Source organism: Tamandua tetradactyla, chromosome 25 (genome assembly GCF_023851605.1).
Source record: "Tamandua tetradactyla isolate mTamTet1 chromosome 25, mTamTet1.pri, whole genome shotgun sequence".
NCBI lineage: Eukaryota > Metazoa > Chordata > Mammalia > Pilosa > Myrmecophagidae > Tamandua > Tamandua tetradactyla.
The window spans coordinates 32,947,758-32,968,609 of record NC_135351.1 but is presented as its reverse complement, the minus strand read 5'-3'; the positions used below and the strand labels follow the sequence as shown (position 1 = coordinate 32,968,609).

The 20,852-nt window shown below is 35.8% G+C and overlaps 1 protein-coding gene across 2 annotated transcripts in view; it reads left to right on the top strand.

Annotated features, from left to right (window-relative positions):
* The window catches only part of TAAR1 (trace amine associated receptor 1), a 34,791-nt gene extending 31,857 nt beyond the window's left edge, over positions 1–2,934 (top strand). For both annotated transcript variants that reach the window (XM_077143615.1, XM_077143614.1), the window contains exon 2: positions 648–2,934. In XM_077143615.1, coding sequence (XP_076999730.1) covers positions 766–1,785 — 1,020 coding nt within the window. In that variant the 5' untranslated portion in view covers positions 648–765 and the 3' untranslated portion in view covers positions 1,786–2,934. The remainder of the gene's footprint in view (positions 1–647) is intronic.
* Positions 2,935–20,852: the final 17,918 nt, after the last annotated feature.

Below are 20,852 nucleotides of genomic sequence, written 5' to 3'. Positions count from 1 at the left end.
GTTTCCTTCTCCCTACCCCATATTAGTGACAGATCCTTCCAATATCTAAAATTTAGAATTTCCATAGCCAAAACAACCCCAAAGAGAGGTATGGGAAGATCAAAGGTGATGGTGAAATTATGCATAGAAGATAGGACTTAACAAATGAATATGAATGCTGAATCAAATTGATATCTCTTTTAGTCTCCAGTATTTTAGAGCAGCTAGAAGTAAAAACCTAAAATTGTGAAACTGTAACCCATGTCAAAGTCTGAAATATGTTCTACAACTAATTGTGGTGCGGTGCTTGGAAATCTATGGCTTTTTTGTATATATGTTATTGTTCACAAAAAAAAGAAGAAGAAAAAAAAGTCGATTGTGATGATAAGGTATTGAAGCCCTCTAGCCTCCTGTATTCTGGAGCAGCTAAAAGGACAAATATGAGAGGCTCGTTTGGTAGCCCATGACAAACTCTGGGATCTACCCTGTAACTGCTTTTTGAAGAGTGCTTTGAAAACTATTGATTTTTTATTTCTTTGCTTTGTATATATGTTATACTAAACAATAAAAAAAGTTAAAAAAAGAAAAGAAAGAAATAGTAGATAAATGTGTTAGAAGTGAGAGAAATCAGATGACCCATGATTTATTTTTCTATTTTGTTCCCCCAGGTTTCTGGAATAAGTATAGGCAAATGAGGGGAGAATGAACTCTAACCTGATTATGGATTCAGGAGGAAGGTTCCCCAGCACACAAAGGGAAGAATAACCTGGTGCATGGTTCTCAAGAATGATGTTCTTGTACCACGATATAATTAACATTTCCTGTGTAAAAAACAGCTGGCCCAATCACCTCCGTGCTTCTCTATACAGTTTAATGGTGCTGGTGATTTTTACCACACTGGCTGGCAATCTGATAGTTATTATTTCCATATCACACTTCAAGCAACTCCATACCCCAACTAACTGGCTCATTCTTTCCATGGCCACCGTGGACTTTCTGCTCGGATGCCTGGTCATGCCTTACAGCATGGTGAGGTCTGTTGAGCACTGCTGGTATTTTGGAGACGTCTTCTGTAAAATTCACACAAGCACTGATATTATGCTGAGCTCAGCATCCATTTTCCACCTGTCCTTCATTTCCATTGATCGCTACTATGCTGTGTGTGACCCATTGAAATACAAAGCCCGGATCAGTGTCACGGTTATCTGCATGATGATCTTCATTAGTTGGAGCGTCCCTGCTCTTTTTGCATTTGGCATGATCTTTCTGGAGCTAAACTTGAAAGGAGCAGAAGAGATGTATTACAAACATGTTCACTGCGCAGGGGGCTGCTCTGTCTTCTTTAGCAAAACATCTGGGGTATTGGCCTTCATGACTTCTTTCTATGTACCTGGATCTATTATGTTGTGTCTCTACTTCAGAATATATTTCATCGCCAAAGGGCATGCAAAATCGATTAATAATGTAAATCAGAAACTTCAAATTGGATTGGAAGAGAAAAATGGAATTTCACGAAGCAAGGAAAGGAAAGCTGCAAAGACGCTGGGGATTGTGATGGGGGTTTTCCTAGTCTGTTGGTGTCCTTTCTTTGTCTGCACTGTCATGGATCCTTTTGTGGGCTACACAATCCCACCTGCGTTGACGGATGCACTGATTTGGTTTGGCTACTTGAACTCTACTTTTAACCCGATGGTTTATGCTTTTTTCTATCCCTGGTTCAGAAGGGCACTGAAGATGATTCTATCTGGTAAAATTTTCCAAAAGAACTCATCCAGGTGTGAATTATTTTTAGAACCAAATCTATAGAAATATGAATTTAACTCTTTTGCAAAATCATCGGTGAACATTTATTTATGAACATCACCAACCACCTGCAGTGACTGCATGGATCTTTGATCAGTATGTGCAGTGATTAAATTAGGATCTTTATTTTACGTATAACAAATGTGATTTTTGCTATTCTTACTATACATGCTGAAGATTTGCAGATCCAGCATTTACAGGTCTAAATTTGAAAGAACATCTTTTGGCCTAGATGAGCCGTCATGAGATGATAGTGGCTCCTTAGTTAGTGGAAACTACATGCTACTGCATTAACTGAGGGTGAAAATTAGAACCACAAATGTGTCATTTGTTCACTTGTAAATGTAAAAATTTTAAATATATGACTTTTTGTAAAATCAACTGAAAGTGCATATTAAATAGTATTACTAAACAGCTGTCTACACATAACTTATTACTAGTCCTTACTAATATATATACCAATTCTTAAGTAGCATCCTTTAATATAACAGATTAAAAATAGGGTTTCTGATTCCCATACTTGTAAGAGATTTGGAAAAAACATAAAAATATAAAAATAAAGCTTAATATAAAATGAAATGGAAAATAAAAATATCACCCGAGTTCACCTCCTGGTAAAAATCACGTTATTAAAATTCTCAAAAATATCAGTTTCACTGGCTATATAATGTTACATTTTCCTACTGCTGACCACTTAAGTAGCTTCCTTTTTTTTTTAACCTATAATGAAATTTCTGTCTGTTGCCTTCTACTGACATTCATGAAAATATTTGGAAGGATTTACCATATTTCAAGATTATGTCTTGCACAGTAGGACCTAAAATACTGTGTGGAAATCTAAAAAAAGAATCATTGTGTTGGGCTCCAGGGGATACTGAAAAGGACAATCAGTCATGTATTAAGGAAGCTAAACATTAGGGACAACAACAGATGCCACAGTGTTGGCCTACACGATAAGGAAAAAGAGGAACAAATACTTGTTACAGGTAAGAGCCCCTAGTGGGAAGTGAGCAAAACATTTTAAACATTTATGCTTGTTATTTCTTCTTGGCAAATTGTCCCTTTTATTAAAATGTAGTACCCTTCTTTGTCTCTTATGACTTCTTTACATTTAAAGTTGATTTTGTTTGATATTAGTATGGTTACTCCTGCTTGCTTTTTGTTACAGCTTGCATGGAATATTTTTTCTCAACCTGTTACTTTCAGTCTATTCGAATTCTTGGGTCTAAGATGAGTCCCCTGTAAGCAGTGTATAGATGGTTCATATTTCTCAACCCATTCTGCCAATCTGTTTCTTTTAATTGGTGAATTTAGCCCACTGACAGTCAGTTATTACTGTAAAGGCATTTCTTGAATCTACTATCTAATCCTTTGGGATTTATTTGTCAGATCTATATATTCTTTTCCCTTTCTTTTTTTTATTCTTTTAATTTCCCTTACTGGTGCCCTCCTCCAGACCTCCCTCTCCTGTCTTTTCTTTTTCAGCTGACAAAACTCCCGTTAGTATTTCTTGTAGGACCAATCTCTTGTTGACGAATTATCTCAGCAATTATTTGTCTGAAAATTGTAACCTCTCCTTCACTTTTGAAGGATAATTTGATGCAGGGTTGTGGGGGGGACAGAGTGGGCGCTGTGGGGCTGGGTTACAGCGCAGGCAGACCTTGAAGCCCCAGGGCAGTGTGCAGTATGGGGGGACATGGGAGGCATGGCATGGAGGGAGGCAGATTGAGGGGGCTGTGTGGAAGCCCAGAGCATAAGGGTGCCGTGTCTGGGGTGTTGGGGCACTAGGAGCGGGAGGGTGTGGATGCCCGGGGGCAAGTGCGCAAGTAAAGTGCGGGCGTCACAGCGATCAGGGCATGAGGGTTTGGGGTATGGAGGTTAGGGTTCAAGGGGGTGGGGTGCAGTGCATGCATGCGCTAGAGGGGAGCCAGGCGGAAGCTGGGGCGGGGGTGCATGCCTGCGCTGGGCTGGGGGATGGGATGCAGGGACTGAGGGGCCAGGGTGCTGGAGAGTGAATGTGCGGGTGGGCAGGGCGTGGGTGTGCACGCATGGGGTGAACTCGAACTCTCCCGAGTTCCATATTCCGCCATCTCCCCAGAAATCTGAACGTTAACTTAAATGTGTAACGATCCAATAAGAATGATTTGTAGACTATAATGTATGTTAATCAAAACAACCTGTCAACAGTTGAGGTAAGTATACTTACTTCTTGAATAATATGAGAATCAGATTGAGTTTTTGTTTGTTACTTATAAGTTAAAACATGCATTTTTCATAGTTTTTCAACATAGCTCATTGAGTACATGGCCAGCTGTAAAAATTATTTATTAAATATTGTCTTTGACAGGTCCTCACTTTCTTTTATATATTGTCTCTCACTTCCTAAAACCCCTTCCCCAAATAGTTTTTCAACCCAGGGAATTGATCCTGCTCAAATATTCCAGCTAGATCACTCCTCTAAGGCTGGTTTGCTGTGAGGTCCTAACAGCCTCAGCATCTAATTTGTTTTGTCTTCCAGTTTTCCTAGAAGGAAGAAATCATTAGCCCATAGTAATAAAAAGTTCTCTGCATATTTATAAATTAATGTAGGAGTTTAAAGTGAAATCATTCACAATTGTCTATCAGTGGCAACCATCTGTTTTCATAAATATGCAAGTCAGATAAGTAATTACTAACATGCTAAGCTCTAAAATTTGTAGTGGTCAATATTTGTACAACGTAATAGTAGTCTTTAACCCTAGCTGCTGCTGGAGACCTTTTTTAATATGGATGCTCTAGCTCTAGATGAAGAAGATGATCTGTGGTTTAGAGGGCAAGCTTGGGAGCCAGACTGCGTGGGTTTCAAATTCTGACACAGAGATTTATATATTACTTGGTTAACGTTACCTAACAACTCTGAACCTTAGTTGACTCACTTACGAAATGGGGACAATAACATTACCCACTTCGCTGGAGGGTGGATTATTAGATGAGATACTGCCAACTTGATGCCTGGACATAACAACACTCACTGACCAGAGATGACCGATATTACTCCTTGACATTTTCTTGCTATGTGTTATGGTAATGCTCACCGAGAGATGTGAAGGTGTTACACGTAGAGAAGGTAACATAGGCAGATATTACAGGTTGATTTTTTTTTTAAGCGCTAGTACAGAATTATGTCATCAGCCTTATCACAGTTAAAATTATGCAGAAAGAGAGCAGAAGAAGATATTCTAATGTCTACCCAGAAAGGAATTAATTTGGTAACACATTTATACATTGTCCATCTATGATGGGTCAGTGTTTGGTATAGCATACTTGAGAAGCTGTGGAGGTTTTTTTATTTCTTCATTAAAAATAATGTATATTGTTTATAAACACACAAAAATAAGTATATATTTTTCTGTCTATAATATTGATATCTATATCTAACTGCAATCTATTTATGCATCTCTTTACCTGGCTGTGAGCTCCTCTGGGCCTCATTTCTCTCCAGCCCTGCCCCAGTCCTAGCAGCTGCTCCATGAATGTTGTTCAAAGAAGGGCGAGAGGAACGATAATTGATTAGACTGCAACATTTTAAAACAAGAAGGGGAAAATTAGTTCTTGAAATTTAGGCACCTTCATAACACTCTGTCAACCCAATGATGCCTTGAAAGTCTAACTCAGGGGTTCTAATAACATACCTGGCTGAGGATTAGTGTTGACTGTGAGAAACTTTTCATGGGTCAAAGTTAAGTGAGAATATAAAAACAGTGTAGTGATCATTTCATATTGGGAAATTTGTTCAATTTAAGGGACTGTCTTATGTTTAAGATTATGTCCTTGCTAAATTTCCAGGATTAAAATGTCTTTTCTTTTTAATGGCAATATGGTAATAATAGACAGTAGGTTTTAAAAATAGCTTTATTTGGAAACCTAATTGCTCCCTTTACTGTATTGAATAGAGCCTGCTCACATTTCAGGTCCATCTAAAAGCTCAAAATGTGACCTCCTTTGGAAATAGGGTCTTTGTACATGTTAGTAGTTAAGATGAGGTCATGTAAAAATAGGGTGAGCCCTAAATCCAATGACTGGTGTCCTGATAAGAAAACTGGGTGGAGACACAGAAATGCACAGATGCAGACAGAAGGTCATGTGATGATGGAATCAGAGATTGGAGTGATAGAGCTACTCTAAAGTCAAGGAATGATAAGGATAGAGGGCAGCCATGAAAAGCCAGAAGGAAGCAAGAAAGGATTTTCACCTAAAACCTTCAGAAAGAGCAAGGCCCTGTTGACGCCTTGGTTTTGGGCTTCTGGTCTCCAGAATCATGAAAGAATACATTTCTGTTTGTGGCAGCCCTCAGAAACTAGTACACCACACTCCATATTTCATTTTTTATCTATTTTTATTTATCTAAAATCCACTGTTCAAACCTGTTATCAACTCTGGTAGCAACAAAGTCATTTTTGACAGCAGGTCTTATGATACCTTGGAAAAATACCAAGGGGACATCTGGTCAACCGCATTTTTTTAAAGAAACTAAAGTAATAAGGACTGTTATCAGTGGAAACAGATGACTAAGACAACAAACAAATACAAACGAAATAATTATTGCTGCTATGAAAAAAGTTGGTGTCAATTTATATTACCCCCTTTTCTTGGCAGAGGATTTTAATTTATTAAATATGTATAATTTGCTTATAATTTCCAAACTTGAAATTGTTCATTAAGGGGCAAACAAAATACATCTCTAATTGAGTTTTCTTATCTCACCCAACTAGGGCTGAGGTGTGATATTAATTGAATGATTTTCCTGAGACTTCTGAAGTAGTCCATTTAGGTGACTTTTTGTTTTTTTTTTACTCTATCAACATATTTACATCAAATAAGAAGGTAGACTAAAGCACCATTTTGCTTCTCTTGCATCAGCTAAAGTTTTCTTTCTTAGATTTGCCTTTGCCTTTGGTTAATAGACTGAGAATGCCCTAAACATTTAGTTCTTCAAATAAAGGTCTGTGGTAAATGTTTTCCTTTCTCTACTAAGTGCAAATATTTCCCCGATGACTTATAGTGTGAAATCATTCCTCATCATGACCAAAGCAGAACAATGATGTGTTAATGATGCCCTCTGGTCTCTGTTTACTCAGAAGTTTGGTAAATGAGAGCAAAATCTGAGAAAAGCTGCTTTTCCTTTCCCTTTTGTACCATCAGCTCCGTTTAATCAAATTGCAGCTTCAAAGTGTCAAACTGTAAATGAAGTGTGTTGGGTATTGCTAAATAGCCAATCAACACATTTAATTACTATTATTAGCAATTCTCTCAAGACTTTACTTTTAACAAACAGAAAGACTTCTAAACAGTGACATCATATGCTTAAAATGTGTTGATAATTTTGTTTTTAAGTGGTTTAAAATTTTTATCTTGTATTAAATAGATGAAGTATTTTCTCTTAAGCACAGAAATTTGTGAAAAGTTTTGGGAATCAGGAAAAACCCAGAGACTGTCAACTGGTTTTTCTCCTATGGTTTACATTATTAATGACAACAAGACAAAACACAACAGTAAAATGTTTTACTACCATGGAGTAGATCAGATAAACCAGTTTGGTGCATTAGCACAATGCTGAGTTAGAATAGGTGTTAAGTACAGCTAGAGCACAGCCCAGTTCAATGTAAAAAAAAAAAAAGTTAGGTGAAAAAATTGTGATCATTATCTGGTATTACATCATCTAAATTATCTTCTTCATCACTCCCCTTACATTCATCAAACAGGACACAAACAAAAAAAGCCAAAATCTTTCGTTGTGATGTAACTGAGAAACATACTGTCTTGAGTTATATTCACACTCTGACAACTCTTAGCTGTGCAGCCTTTGATAATTTATTAAACTTCTAAGTTTCAGTTTTTTCATTTGTAAAATGGATAGTACATACCTTTCAGGATTGTTGTGAAAACTTGTCCATTGATTGAATTGTTCATTTTTTCACACAAGTATTTATTGTGTATCAATTATATGACAGTCATTGTGTTAAACTAGATGCTAAAGATACATATGTGAACAAGACCAACATATTCTCCATCCTTTGGAAAATTTTATGAAAATAAAATGAATTTTTCTGGAAATAAAATGTAATTATATTTACAAAGTGTTAACATAATGTACATCACATAGTTCAGAGTGTATGGTTAAAAATTAGTTATTATTATTATAACAGTTCACTTTGCCATCGTCAGCCTGGTATTGTTGCAGAGATAGAGTTAAAACATATGTCCCTGACTGTCAATTTTGAGCTGAGACCACAGCATTCCATGTTACCCTTTCTGTCAAACTGTTATAGAAAGCCCTAAAGATCATTGTTGCAATTATATTCTTGTGACCACGCCTGGTTTCTCTTCTTGTCTGGCTAACACCCATTCAATGCACCAGTATTTTTGTTTGTATATTGGACATCTCTTCGTCAGCAGACAGCTAAAACTTGACATGGGTTAAATTGGACTGAATTGCCCCATCACCCAATTATCTCTTCCTATGATCTCTACTGTTGGAAATGTTGATTAATCCTTGACTCCCCCCCTTCCACATCCAGTCAGTTTGGGTAATGCATATTCATTCAGGCCCATGGACTCTGGAAAAAACCCACACCTGACTTTATTCCTTATATCTTGACCTCTCCAGTCAATTCTCCACACTACATCCATTTGATTCACTTAAAAGCCAAATCTGGCCATGTATGTCTGTCTGTTGTTGACCCTCCTGAATTAGTTTTACCTGATTTACACCATAACATCCAAATTCCTTGGCCACCACAGAAGACCTTCTATGATCTTTCCCACCTATTTTGCTACCTGTGTCTCCTGCCCCTTGCCCTGTGCTACAACATCTCTTTCACCCGTACTGAGTTCCCTAAAGTCCTTGAAAATTCTACACCTTTTCACAACTCTCAGGCTTTGAACATTCTACCCCCACTGTTCAGAATGCTCTTCATTAAATTGTTTATCTACAGGATTTTTTTTTTCACGTGGGCAGGCACCGGGAATCGAACCTGGGTCTCTGGCATGGCAGGCGAGAACTCTGCCACTGAGCCACATTGCCCACCCTACTTACAGGATTCTGAAGGCTTGCCTCAGGCATAACTCTTTTCTGAAGCCTGTCTGATACCTCCATCTTCTCCATTAGCCCCAAGGTGGTGTTTCTTTCTCTGCTCTCTAGAAGCATTCAGGTAAGTTCTATTATTGCACATAACACCTCGCACTGTGATGACCACTCTTTATAAAAATATCCGTTTTAATAAATATTGAGTACACAAAAAAGAATATTTACTTGAATATATGTAAGGTATAAATGTTAAATATAAAAATCACAGTCAACATCCTTGAAGTTTATACTCAGTTTGGGACAAATAACATTTCTGGTTTTTAATTTTTCTTAATTATTTGTAGATTTTGTTTGTTTTTGCGTATCCCTGATGCAGAATTGATTCTTTGTGAATTAGATGGGTGGCAAACATCTTCCTCTAATTATTGGCTTATTTTTTAGTCTCTTCATGATCTCTTCATCTTCTCAATTCTTCTTCCTAACGAAGTTAAATTTATCAATCATTTTCTTTATGTTTTGTGCTTTTTGTGACTTATGTAATCCTTCCCTACTATGAGATCACTAAAAAATTTTCCGAAATTGTTTTCTAAGTTTTATAGCTTTTCCTATCATATTCAGGTTTTTAAGTAATCATTAATTCTGGAATTGATTGTTGTCTGTGGTGTGAGGTAGGGCCCAATTTAATTTATTCTTTTTACATAACTAACTTTACCTGCACCAGTTATTGAAAGGTCTAACCATTCCCCATTAATCTGTTGTTGGTGCTATCATAGATTCAATTTCTACATATATCTTGGAAAAAACTATATGTTTTAGTCTCTCTGAAGCATCCATTGACCTATTTGATTATCCCTGCACCAACCCCACACTCTCTTAATTACTCTTAATTGTTTTAGCTTAAATACTAAGATTTGAAATCAGGTAAAGGAAAATTGCCTTCCCTTAGTTTTATCCTCCTCCCCTCTTTTTCTTCTTCTGGAGGGTATAGGTTTATGTGATTCTTTGTAATTCATTGTAAATATTTTAATCAGCTTGCCAAATAACATTCACACACACACACAGACACAACCTTTGAGATTTTGTTGGAGAGTGCATTAAATCTATAGACCATTTTTGGGAAGATGAGCCCCTTTACCATGGTGAGTCTTCTAATCCCTGAGCATGGTATATTTCTTCATTTATTTAGAACTTCACAATGTCTTTTAATAAAATTTTATACTTTTCCCACAAGATCTTCTGCATCTATTTTTAAAGTTACCCTATATATTTTTGATGCTGTTGTAAAGATACACTTTTTTACAGTTATAATTTCTAATCATGTCTTGATGTTAGATAGAAAAGCAATAAATTTCTGTATATTGATATTTTTATCCAGCAACCTTGCTAATCTGTTTTATTAACTATAAAAATGTATATTCATATTTTCAATATTTAATATAGACACTCATATCATTTGTCAAAAATAACAATTTTCTTTTGTTGAGTAAAAGAAAATAGCTGCCTGTATTGGGTGCTGCCAGGAGGGATGGCACCTGTAAAGATCTTCAAGGAGAAAAAAGCAATTGGCCTGCAGGGGCTTTCCAAGAAAATGAAATTATGTAGCATACCTTACAGAATTGCAAATAAGCAACACCTGGTGATAAGTCAGTTTCCCCAGTACAGATAGCTTATCAGAAGGGGCAAATATGCCATAGTGTATATCTGCTCCCCACTCCGTAAGATCCCCCAGTGTAAAATGGAAACATAATGTCAGCCAATTTGAACATTTCCTCACTTGTTTCCTGTGGTGAGTTGGAACTAAAGGTACCCCAGAAAAGCACGCTTTTTACAGTTAATCCTGTGGGCATAAACCCATTATAAGTAGGACCTTTTTTGATGAGGTTATTTCAGTTAAAATATGGCCCACCTCAGTTAGGATGGACCATAATCCCAATACTGAAGTCCTTTATAAATGGAATGAAATTCAGACAGGAAAGGGGAAGGCCACAAAGGGGACATTCAGAGGCTGAGTATCAATGGAACCTGGCAGAGAAGGGAGCGTCCAGGGGACATTGCCGTGTGCTTTGCCATGTGACAAACTGAGGACTAATAATAATCATGAGTAGGCAAGCCCAGAACCCCAGGCTTTGGTGAGAAAGTGTCACCTTGATGATGCCTTGATTTGGACTTTCTTTTAGCCTCAAAGCTGTGAAATAATAAATTCTCATTGACTAACCTGACCCATTGTGTGGTATTTACTTGAGCAGTCAGGAAAAATAAAACATTTTCCTTTTGTTGTATTTAACTCACCCTTCCCACCTCCTCCTTGGAGCTCCTTTCCACATGTGGTTTGGATGCTGCCCCACTCATAAATTGTAAATTGCTCAGATAAACTCTCATAAATAATATCTCGTCTAATATATTTTTTAACAGTTTCTTCCTTTCCAATTCTTGTACATTTTCCTCTCACCTTACTATAACTAAGAAATTGTGGTTTAAGGGATGATTTTGATTAATGGGTTATTGTATAGGTGCTCCTTTTGCTTTCTGGTGTGTTGAAGTAGACAGAGGGAAATACCAGAAATCTTTAAATTGTAATCCAGTTGTCTTGACCTTTGATAATGATTGTATAGTCTTTATCTTGTGCCTTTGTGATTGTAAAACCCTCATGACTAACCTTCACTCGTACCCACTTAACCACTTTTTCAACTTTGGAGGCTTGTGACCACTAAAGACAGCCCCTAATGTTTATTAATGAGGGGTCCTGGGTCAGTGCAGCACCAACCCACCCAAAGTCCAAAGTTATCTTGATAACCGAGACTGGACCTAACTGAAATGGGCCTGCCTGACGTGTGCCATAGCATAGGCTTTGTTTGACCTATTAGTCACCTATACCTTTTTATAATACTAAAAGTCACTCCCATCATCATATTTTCTTACATATGTCCTATGACTAAGCATGAAGTCATATGTGTATGCTCAATGATTAAATCTCCTCTAACTACACCATCAGGGGCCATTGTGCTCAATATCCTAAAACCTGCCCATCCTTCAATGCTATAAAACGATCAGAATTTCTGCAGTTCAAGGAGACAAATTCTGGGTTAATAGGCCATCTGATCTCCTGCTACATGTCTAGTAATGTACCTTTTCTCTCTTTGAGATCCCTGGGTCTCAGAAATTGATCATGTAAGTGCACTGGGCAAAAGAATCCACCAATTTTGACCAGTAACATTACTGCATTGGTTAGGCCCTCCATTAAAAAATGGAATTGGTTCTTTAGCTTTATTTCTTGTTTTCAAGGGAATGCTTTTGATTTTTCACCATTAAATAAGATGTTTGCTGAAGGCTTCTTTTTAAATACATACTCTTAGCTAGATTAATAAAATTGTCCTTTTTTTTTCTTCCTAGTTTACTTAGGGTTTTTATGTTTTGTGTGTGCTTTTTTTTTTTCTATCATAAATGGATTTGAATTTTACTGTGTATAGTCTAATAAAAACTTAGCTGGTCTTTGTTCCCAGGGAGGGAACCTCTGGATACTTGGGATTTCCCATGATAAGAGTATCTTTTATTACTCATGACGGGCCCTGGACCGCACTTGCTAGTTCATATGTTAATGAGATGAGAGGGTGGAGCCAGTCACATGTGAAGTCTTGGGTGGGGAACTGGCCACCCCAGAAAGACCAAGCATGTGATAAAGATATTGGGGCTGCAGATTGAGCTCAACTACGTGGACATGGATTAAATCAATTATGCCTACATAATGAGACTGTAACTGAGAAATTAAGAATTGAAAAGAAATTATGGTTACTGAATCATTATGTAGAGATTTTTTCTTTCTATGTTGTAGACTAAGCAGAAGTTAATATTTGAAACTACTGAAAATCAACTCGTCTCACCCTTCTTTATACTTACTGTTATAATGCTCATCCTAGCCGGGTCTCAGCTTTGGGTATATTTCATATCGTAATGGTTATTATTATAGCTTCCTCTCAGCCCTGTGTATATTCATTATTATAATGATAACAGCTCCATTACCCCCTTGTTTGAATCCATAAAGTCCTTGAACTCCTTAGATTCAGAGAAATGGATTTTGGGGCCCATAGGCCATCTGATGCCCTGCTTCATGCATAGCAATTAACTCCTTCTCTCTTTGAAACCCCAGTGTTATAGATTGGATCTTCTGTGCATCAGGCAGAGAATCCCGCATTTGTTCAGTATTAAGACCCCATATAAAGTTGAGATACTTGAAACTCTAATAAGCTTCCAAGATGGAGAAAATACATCTTTGTGCTGGGAGGGTGACCCATTCTGACTTGACTCCACATGGAGAGGACATAGAAGCTAGCATTTGAGACCTTCCCAGAACTTGTCCTATCTTCTTCTGCTTTCTTCTTAATTGTATCCTTTTACTATAATAAAATTATAATCTTAAGTACAGCACTTTCAGTGAGTTCTTTGAGTTGTTCTAGTGAATTATTGAAACCAAGAGGGTGATGGGAACACCCAAATTGAATTTATAGCCAGTTTTAAGTGCTATTGGTCTGGAGCCCTGACCTCACTGATTGAAAGACAATCTTATAGAGGGTTGACCTCACACTGTGGAGTCTGGTCTAATTCCAATACTTTGAATTGGAATTGAACTGATTTAATTACTACAGTATGTATAGTTAGTGTCAGAAGCTACAGGAAGTTGCTATAGAAGTTTTTAGTATCCACATACCATGTATCTATTGAGATAATCAACTGATTGTTCTCTCTTAGTCTGATATTTTAGTGAGTTATTTTGAGCTGTGTCCTAATGTCAAAGCATGCTTACATCCCTGGAACAAACCAGCATAAGTTAAAAAAAACTCAGAGTCTGTAGATTGTTTTATCTGTATTTACGAATAAGATTAAACTTTAACTTTCCTATTCTTTAAATCCCCGTTGGGATTTGTATCAAGTTTATGCTAGCCTTATAAGATAAGTTGGGAAACTTACCATTTTCTGTGTTCTGATGAGATTGTATAAAATGGAAATTATTTGGTTCTTGACTATTTAGTAGAATTTAGTATTCAGTCCATTTGGATATGGAATTTTCCTAGTGGGAATATTTAAAAATATTGACACATTACTAATGGTCATAAGACTATCTAGTTACAGGTGTCTCTGCTTTAACATCATGTACGGGTACCTGAAAAACCTGTTTTTAAACCTGTGCACTAAGAGTAACGAGGATAATAGAAAAAATAAGATTAGTGGCAGACTGCTCAAGACCTGGCAGCACTGTAATCCAAGCCCTAAGAAAAGCAATAAAATCTCAACAACAGCATTGGCAGAGTAAATATTCATTGGAGTTTCCACTCAGCTTCATAGTTATTTAATATCTTGAAGAGTAGGGTTTATATTTCTTCTTTTTAATGTGAGTCCAAGAATGCATCGGCTTCCAGTAAAGACTAGTTTAGTAAAAACAAAGATTAAAATTCAAATCTGTGGCAATTCATTCGTCACCAATTAAAATAAATTTTAATCAGGAGGAAATATTGCAACTTTCCCACCTGCACTCTTTGCGTCACTGGAGCGCTTCATGCTATGGCATGGCCACCAAAGCAGCCACCAGCACTTAAGGAAGATGCCAAAGGTCTCCATAAATTGCTAAGGCTTTTCCTTAATTGTGAGGAAGTTTGCTGTAATAACTTCAAAACCATGATGTGTTGGGAAAAAAATCATATAAGAACCAAAATATAATTTACCCATGTCATCCTCCTGTTTACCAATTGGGTATAAGCCAAATAGGGCTCTAGAAGCCCACATTGTAGAACTGACAAGCTTAAGTCAGTATTAATAAGCTGCAGTTTTCTAGTAATTTATCCATTTCACCTAAATTTTCAAATTTATTGGCATAAACTTGTTCACTTTAATATTTACTGAATATGTGATCATAGCACTGCCTTCATTTATAATATTGTTTTTTATTCTCTCACTTTCAGTCTTTTAAAAGAAAATTTCTAGGCTTTGTTGATCCTTTCAATTGTGTGTCGGTTTTCTGTGTCAATTAGTGCTCAAATTTTTTATCATTGTTATTCTTCTATTCTTTTGTGTATTCCACTGTTCTTTTACTAATTTCTTAATTTGGATGGTTATTTAGTGAATTTTCAGTCTTTCTTCTTTTCGAATATAAGCATTTAAGGAGAAAATGATAACCCTCAGTTCTGCTTTGGGTGCCTTTTCAAGCTTTAATATATATATATTTATTGTCCAGTTCAAAGTTAATTGTAAATTTAATATTTGATTCCTTCTTTAGTCAATGAGTTGTTTAAAAGTATGTTTTTTTTTAATTAGAGGAGTTATAGATTTAGAGAAAGGTCATATAGAAAATACAGAGTGAAAAGTTAAGGATTTGGAAAAAGAGTTAGCGTTTTTGTTTTTCTTTTTGAAACATCATTTTCTTCACATATTCATTTATACCAGCCAAAGCCAAGAACTTCCAAGAACAAGTTTGGACACCTAATAAAGAACAGCAGCTCCCAAACCTGCTTTGCTCCAAAACGAAGATCCATCACACGCAAATTTTCATTTTACCCCAACCTTGTAAGAAGATTATCGTCAGCTGGGGTAGATAACATTTGGTTTATAACTGACTTGGTGAGCAAATCATGCTTGATAAAATGGCTATAGTCAGTGTCTCTTTGGGGTGAAAAGAAAATCAAAACATCATGTGAGCCCAAAAGTCACTCACTTTCAGCAAATCCCTTTGATCCATTTCAGTATTCTGTTACTAATCTTCTTCCGTTGAAGAAATATGCAGAACACAGAATTTAAAGTGAACAACAGAACCTTGTTATAGCCAGACAAAGATATATTACAGAATACCCTGGAGGTTTTTATTTTAAAGAAGAAATCACTTCCCAAACCCGTATCATACAAAACCACAGATTTTAGAGCCCAGCCCAGCCCAGCATTGCTGTTTTCTTACCTGATAAGGAACAATACTTCCATGAGCTGTTCCCCAACGTTTTGCTTCCTTTTGGCCAATAAGATAATTAGCAGCTACCTGAGTCAAACATGCCACCTAGCAGAAGAGAAAAAAAAAGAAAAGCTATTTTGTCTGCATTCATAAACAGAATGATATAGAAAGTTCTCATTTCAGGTCATTGTGTGAGAAAAAAAGAAAATACAAAGTCCAAACAGGCTTATAAGATATACAAGCATACATACTATCAACGTACAAATATGGAAGAATGGCATTACATTACTGCATGAGACTAAGTACTGGTCAAATAAGTACTATAAACATACAAACATTCAAAAAAAGAAAAAAGAAAATACAGAGTCCCAATATACTCTCCCTCAGTGTTCATATTATTAACACTTAGTGTTAACATGGTATCTTTGCTACAATTGATGAAACAACACCATTATAATTATACTATTAACTATGTTCCATAGTGTACACTAGGATTGCCTGTTTGTATTATCTAACCCTATGTTTTTATAAAATTTTTGTTCTAGTAATATCTAAATGATCTCAAATTTCCCCTTGGCCCAATTTAAATATTTAATTAAGTGCTGCTAATTACGTTGAAAATATTGTGCTATCATCACCAGCTTCCACTACCTAAACTTTTCTGTCACTTCAAGCAGATATGCTGTAATAATTAAGTATTAATTCCCTACTCCCTGTCCCAACCTCAGCCCCTAGCATTCTGTATTTCTAGTTTATAAGTCTATGAATTTTCTTAACATGAATATTTCTTATCAGTGAAACATACCATTTTTGTCTGGCTTATTTCATTTAATATTATGTCTTCAAGTTTCATCCATATTGTCACATGTGTCAGAATTTTAATCCTTTTTATGGCTAAATAATATTCCATAGTGTATATACATATAAGTTCTTTATATAAGTTTATATAAAAATCTACAACAAAACATACATACCACGTTTTGTTTATCCACTCATCTGGTGGAACATTTCTTTGGGTTGAATAATGTTTCATTGAATATTAGCATGAAAATACCTGGTCATGCCCTGCTTTCAATGATTTTGTATATATACTTAAATGTGGGATTGTCAAGTAATTCTATATGGTAATTCTGTATTTAACATACTGAGGAACTACCAAACTTTTCCACAGAGCTTCACCATTTTACATTCCCATCAACAATGGATGAGAATTTTGTTTCTCCAAATCTTCTCCAATACTTATTTTCTATTCTTTTAAAAATAGCCATTCTGGGGTGGGTAGGCCACAGCGGCTCAGTAGGCAGAGTTCTCGCCTGCCATGCTGGAGACCTGGGTTCAATTCCTGGTGCCTGTCCATGCAAAAAAAAAAATAAAAGCTATTCTAGTGGGTGTGAAATGCTAACGCATTATGTGTTTGACTTGCATTTCCTTAATGGCTAATAATGTCAAGCATCTGTTCATGTGCTTTTTGGCAATATATATATCTACTTTGGAGAAATGTTTAATTGTTTCATTTGTTTTTTGTTGCTGAATTGTAGGATTTCTTTATATATCTTGAATTGTAAAGCCTTATCAGATATGTGGTTTCCAAGAACTTTCTTCCCTGCTTTTTTACTTTCACAATAAAAGTTTTGATGCACAAAAAGACTTAAATTTGATAAACTCAGATCATCATTTTTTTCTTCTGTTGGTTGTGCTATTGTCAAAACATCTGAGAAACCATTGCCTAACACAAGGACCTGAAGAGTCTTCCCTAGGTTTTCTCTTAAGATTTTTAAAGTTTTTGTTCTTATATTTGGGCCTTTGAACCATTTTGAGTTAATTTTTGTATATGATATGAAGTAGGAGTCCAACTTTATTCTTTTGCATATGGATATCCTGTTTTACCAGCCCCATTTGTTGAAGACAGTGTTCTTTCCCACCAAGTGAACTTGGAAGCCTCAATCAAAATCAATAGGCTAATGTTTTTTGAAGATGGTTGTATAATGCTATAGCTTTCACAATGTGGCTGTGATTGTGACAACGTTGTGTCTGATGCTCCTTTTATCTACCATATCACCAGATGAGTAAAATATACGGAGTAAAGATAAATAATAGAGGGAACAAATGTTAAAATAAATTTAGTAAATTGAAATGATCAGTGAAAGGAAGGGTATGGTATGATGCATTTTTTTCTGTTGTTTTTTATTTCTCTTTCTGAATTGATGCAAACGTTCTAAGAAATGATCATGATGATGAATATGCAACTATGTGATGATATTGTGAATTACTGATTATATATGTAGAAAGGAGTGATCATATGTTTTGTGTCTCTTTCTTGTAATATATTTTTTAAAAATTAAAAAATTAATTTAAAAAATGAAAAAAATTCAATAGGCTATAAATATGAGGATCTACTTCTGAAGTCTCAATTTTATTGCATTGGTCTGCATATTTCCATATGTCTGTCCTTGTGCCAGTACCATACTATTTTAATTATTGTGGCTTTGTAATAAGTTTTAACATTAGGAAGTGTGAATCCTCCAACTATGTTCTCCTTTTCCAAAATGGTTTTGGCTACGCAAGGTCCTTTCCTGCCCATATAAATTCCTTACAGCATTAGAAGTCCCCCAGTTTACCGGAATTTGAATGCCCTACAACATTCTAAGGAATAGACTTTCTCCCCCTCCAGACCTGTAAACTTGCAACTTAATAAAGTCCCTATTTAAAAAGCCATTTACTTGCAATTTAATTAATTCCCCTTTTAAAAAGCCATTCTGTTTCTGGTATATTGCATTCTGGCAGCTTGCAAACTGGAACAAGAGGCTTGTAAGACAAGAGGTTTGATTTATAGCCAGGGGACAGATTATACAGACCTTTTAGGCTAAAGATGGGCTTTGAATGTTATGCCAAGAAGGGAAGCCATTGGGGAATTTTGAGTAGAATCACATGAACCCATGTTATTCTCCCTCCATTTCTCTCTAACTTCCCTCTCTACCTTCTTTTATTAATTTCCTATCTTTTTTTTATTTGTTTAAAATCTACCTAATTAGTGTGTGTTTGGAATTGGAGATGATAAGGGTAAAAACACATGTGAAATAAGGTAAGTAGTCTGTGTAAATGAAGAACCTCAACCAGGAGCATTTGAATAGTAAAGAAAGCTGCCACATGAATGTTTTCTAATTCAGAGGAGGAAAGTGTCATTATCAGGTTGAAGTGATGCTAACTTCATTTTATTTTCAGATTAAAATGGCCAATGCACATTAAAAAAAATCCAAATATAAAATTTTGAGGTATTATGAGTAAAACTATCAAAAGAGGCATAAAATCTATATGTAGAATATTTAGCAACTTTTTTGATGAGCATTAAAGGAAAATTTTAAAATGTGGAGCTAGGCCATCTTCATGGATAAGAAGTGCCTAAGCTGATCCACTCCAAATCCAACATGCGGAACTTGGAAGCTAATTTGTACAGCTGCTTAAAAGACTGAAATTAACCAAAGGCCTCTGAAGAAGTTTATGGTGCACTGGAGTGGCTAGAAGGAAGTATCTGAAATTGTTGAACTGTGTTCCAGTAGCTTTGATTCCTGGGGAAGATGGTATAGCGATATATCTTTTACAATGTGATTGTGAAAACCTTGTGTGTGAAGATTTCTCATTAAAAATATTAAAAGAGGAGGAGGAAGAAGTTGGGGGAGAGGAGAAAGAGAAGTGGAAGAAGGAGGATGAAAAAGTGAGTGCAGAGGAGGTGGAGGAGGAGGAAAAGAACGAGGATTGGCTTGCTCTATCAAATACCAACAGCCATTTGAAGCTCTGGTTACCAAAGCAATGTGGTATCTATGCAGCATTAAACAAGTTGCTGAATTGGAACTAGAGAGCAGAGGACAGAGATGTCTATGGACTTTGATATATGACACATCTGCATGACAGATCACTAGGGAAAGGAATAGCTATTCAATAAACAGAGATGGAAAAAGATGATTTATCTGAAAACATTAAAATAATCCTTACCTCACACTATACACAGTTTCAGATGGATTAAAAAGTTAAATGTCGAAAGCAGAACTTCAAATTTCTCTATAGAAAATATGGATGATTAATTTTCTGAATTTGAAGAAGAGAAGGATTTCTAAATAAAGTCACAAAAACATAAGTGAGTGATAAGTTAATGATATAACTTTTTTTAAATTAAAAAAAATCCTTAAAGGAAAAGAAAAGATAAGCTTTCTATTTGGAAAGTAGATTTGCAACCTATATAACTGCTAAAAGATTTTCTTGTTATCAATAAGAAAAGGAAAATGTGCAAAAATAAAAAGACAAAGTTTCACAGAAGGAGAAACAAATACGGAAATAAACATTTGAATAAAGGCTCTACCTCACTGATAATCAGTAAAATGCAAATCAAGACTATCTTACCAATTTTACCTATTTAAATTGACAAAATTTAACCCTGACAATGCCACGAGTTAGATGTTGTTCAATAGAATTTTTATGTATTACTTGTGGCAATGTAAATTTGTACAGCCGTTTGGAGTACGTTTTCTTTTCCAAAGTTGAATATTTATAATCTTTCTGACTTTGCAATTACTTCTGCTTGCAGATTTCCAAGAAAATCTCTTAAATATGAACACCAGGAGACTTGTATTTGAATGCTTCTAATAGTATTGTTCATAATAGCAAGATAATTGTAAATAATTTAAATACCTGCTGATAGGAAAAAAGATAAACATATTACATAGCAGTGAAAGTAAATGGCTTACAGCTACACAAAGTAAAACATAAAGTTGAATGGAAAAATAAAAGCAAAACAAGAAAACAAACAGCTTGTGTTTTAGCTTGCTAATGTTGCCAGAAATGCAATATACCAGAAATGGATTGGCTTTTATAAAAGGAATTTATTAAATAACAAGTTTACAGTTCTAAGGCCATAAAAATGTCCAAACTCAAGGCATCCAGAGAAAAATGCCTTCATTCAAGAAAGGCCGATGGTGTGGAACACCTTTGTCAGCTGGGAAGGCTCCATCTGCTGGTTCTTCTGATTTCAAACAACTTCCTGAAGGGATTTCTTTCTGCATCTCCAAGCATCTCTGTCTGTGT